Source organism: Tasmannia lanceolata, unplaced genomic scaffold (genome assembly GCF_043159265.1).
Source record: "Tasmannia lanceolata isolate RefF3 unplaced genomic scaffold, GAP_Taslan_0.1 ptg000018l, whole genome shotgun sequence".
NCBI lineage: Eukaryota > Viridiplantae > Streptophyta > Magnoliopsida > Canellales > Winteraceae > Tasmannia > Tasmannia lanceolata.
The window spans coordinates 55,816,744-55,820,116 of NW_027518695.1; the positions used below are offsets into that span (position 1 = coordinate 55,816,744).

At 41.5% G+C, this 3,373-nt stretch overlaps 1 protein-coding gene and 1 long non-coding RNA gene across 2 annotated transcripts; both read right to left on the reverse strand.

The window, feature by feature from the left end:
• Window positions 1–292: 292 nt before the first annotated feature.
• On the reverse strand, window positions 293–1,209 carry LOC143849302 (uncharacterized). The gene is made up of 3 exons (XR_013235640.1): window positions 1,095–1,209; window positions 833–998; window positions 293–744 (listed from the first exon to the last, which is right to left on the reverse strand). It is a non-coding gene; the product is annotated as an uncharacterized LOC143849302 (long non-coding RNA).
• Window positions 1,210–1,510: 301 nt separating this feature from the next.
• On the reverse strand, window positions 1,511–2,819 carry LOC143850494 (uncharacterized). The gene is made up of 3 exons (XM_077359736.1): window positions 2,412–2,819; window positions 2,157–2,329; window positions 1,511–2,009 (listed from the first exon to the last, which is right to left on the reverse strand). Exons 1-3 carry the CDS (start codon window positions 2,817–2,819, stop codon window positions 1,511–1,513), a joined length of 1,080 nt encoding a protein of 359 aa, XP_077215851.1.
• Between the last annotated feature and the right edge of the window lie 554 nt (window positions 2,820–3,373).

The following is a 3,373-nucleotide window of genomic DNA, read 5'->3' on the forward strand; positions in this document are numbered from 1 at the left end:
TTCCATTTTCAACCTGTTTGAATACAATCTCTTTGAACTTGCAAATGAACTTGCAAATGAACCTGTTTCATGAACCTATTTTAGTATGTTCCAAAATCTGTTCCAATCAACCTGTTTGAACACACACATGCAAAATATGTTCCATTTTCAACCTGTTTGAATACAACCTCATTGAACCTGCAAATGAACCTGTTTCAATCAGTTCCATTTTCTAACTTTTTGGGCTGTTTTGCACATTGAAACTGAACCTGCAAAATGAACCTGCAAGTGAAGGCTGAAGCCTACAACCACATTCATTACATCCAACATTCATTACATAACATTAGTATTGAAAAAATTAGTGAAGTCTAAAGGCTGAAACCTACAACCACATTCATTACATAACAGTTGTATTCCCTGCAAAGGCTTGATGTCATCACTTGTTTCATTCCGTGTAAACTTCAAAAGGCAAAAAAGCATGAAAGTGATTCATTACATCATTACAACCCACTGTGCAAAAGCATGAAGACCACGTCATTCAAAACTCAAATGACATTGTCCAAAGAATGCAACTGTGAAGCGAAAGCACCAAATAAGCACCAAAGCAAGCAACTCCAACTCCAAAGGCTCCAAATACCACAATCAGTTGCCACCAGGAGCTGTGGATTGCTGAGTCCGAAAAAATGGTCCACTATATTGAGCACCAGTGGTACTTCCCACGGCCGAAGTACTAGCACCTTAGGTTCCATTGGATTTCCTTGGTGACTACACATGTGCCAATATCCAATAGTTAGGTGACGTATTATAATTCATATCTGACAGGGAGATAACAAATACAAAGATTGTTACTTACTTGTCTAGTTGGATACGAGAAAAAGTGCCCTTCATAAATACCAACCCCAAAGGGTTCACCTCTGCCACCTCTTTGTCCTCTCTCCTCTTCCTCCACATGTAGAGCTAGAAGCCTCTTCTCCACCTCTCCCACCTCTTTTGCCTCTTCCTCCAATTTGAACAGTAGCCTACATGTAACATTGAAACAAAATAACATTAGCAAAACAATCAATAGTAATTGTTGCACAGAAAAAACAAACACTTATAGGTTGAAGTTTTGGTACCTAATCATTCCTACCCCGTACTACAAAAGTACTACCTCTCCCACCATCTCTTCTGCCCCTCCCTCCCATATCAACAGTAACCTACATGTTACATTGAGATAAAACACATTAGTGAAGCAAACATTAGTAACTGTTGTAAGTATAATGCATAAGTGAAGAGCTTCAACTTTTAGTACCTTCTCTGTGCTACCCCCTACCCCTCTTCCACCTCTTCATCCTCTACCCCTGGTAATTGGTTGTTTTCCTATACGTTGTCCTACACCCAGGGAAGTGGATGCTGTTGTCCCTCTAGGAGTAGCCTTTCTTTTCTCTTTGATTGGCCCTTTAAAAGTGCGGGTGTTGTGTCCAAATTGACCACACGTACCACATTTTAGGGACCCATGCTTTCTTACCAACTTGAAAGGGTTAGCAGCTCTTCAGAGTTCATCTGCATCCCTCCTCCTCGACTTCTTTGGCCTTCCTGGAGGCCTTCTCACTGGAGGTGGCTGGACGGGATCCATGTCTACTCGAGGCCACTGCTTTATACTCTGCATAGGGTGAATGATTTCTCTGTAACTCCTCCGAAAAGCATCAGTGTGGTAGTAGGGGTGGACAAAATTTTCAACCCTCTCCTTCTGGTAGAAGATGGAAGCAACCGCATGTATGCATGGAATACCAGTCAAATCCCAACTCCTACACCCACAACACTTTTGCGCTAGATTGACAACGTACTGCTTCCCATTCCTTTGCACTTCATACTCCTCCCCACCAGACCACTCTACGTGGCAATCACAAGCTACAACCTTAATTTTCTCCAGCTTCTCTTGAATTTTGGGGCAAATTGGGCCTTCATACTTATCTATCTCAGACTGCCTTTGAAACCTCCCCATTAGAAGCCTTCTGATGGTCTCCAACAAAGTAATGATTGGCTTGTCCCTACCAAGTAGGATGAAGCCATTAAATGTCTCAGATAAGTTGTTTACTAGTAGGTTGCACTTCGACCTAGGGCTGAAACCCGATCTTGACCACAATGTTGGATTGATTTTCTTCAAATATGCATACACATTCTTATCTAGCTTCTACATCTCTTCCATTTTATTCTGAAACTCAATGGACGTGGTAGCATAAGCTGCTGACCACATCGTGTCTTTTAAAATCTTCCCTTTGAATTCGGCTTTAAAGTTGTTGCACATATGCCGGACACAAAATCTATGGTCGTCAGTTGGTAATATATCCTCAAAGATTTCAACCAATCCCTGCAAAAGAAGGTGATAAGGTATAACTAGATAATAACATAACTCATATAAGTATTGTAAACTGTAAATTACTAAGGTATACCTTCTGTCTATCGGTAATGAATGTCCACCCATGACTCTCAACTGACCCAATATCATTAAGGAGTGTCGTTAGAAACCACGTCCAAGAGTCCTTCAATTCAACCTCTACCACTGCATAGGCTATCGGGAACATTTGTTCATTTGCATCCTTCCCAACTGCACTTAAAATTTGTCCTCCCCAAGGTCCTTTCAAATGGCAAACATCCAAATCAATGAAAGGCCCGCAACCTGCCAAGAAACCCTGCCTCATAGCGTGGAGACTAACATAAAGCCTCTGGAAGGTTGGCATCACATCCAAACTTGGCCTTTCGACCTTTAACTTCACACAACTACCTAGGCTTCTAGACCTAACAAGGTCACAATAATCCCAGACTCTAGCGTATTGCTCTACATAGCCACCCCAATGCATACCATAGCCTTCCTCTTCGCCCTATATATATTTGTCTTTGACACATCAACCTTGAAATCCCTTTTCACACTCTTTCTAATTGCATGGACATTCCAGTTGGGGTCATCCCTGATCTTCTCTAGATATTTAGAAGACAACCAAGAAGAAGTCACCTGGTGGTTTTGATATTATCTGGGGCACTTATGTGTGGGAACATAGCTTTTTATTTGGAAACCTTCACCCATCTGCATCGGAGAAGCGTGTATCCTCTAACCACACTTACTTTTTCATATTGCAGTAACTCTCGAAGTCTCATTCTTTACAAACATATAGTGAAATCCATGCTGGATAGCATATTCCTTCAATGCAGCTCTAAATACTTGAGGGGAGCTAAATATCATCCCCATAACCAACACTGGCTTCTGCATATCCACATTCTCATTAAATTCAACTCTAGGTTCTCGTTCATCTGCAGAAGACCTTGAACTTCTAAGGCACATGTCATCTTCATCCTCTTCAACTGCATTTGACCTTAGAGGCTCATCAGCTATAATCTCATCTGGAAATGCTACAGG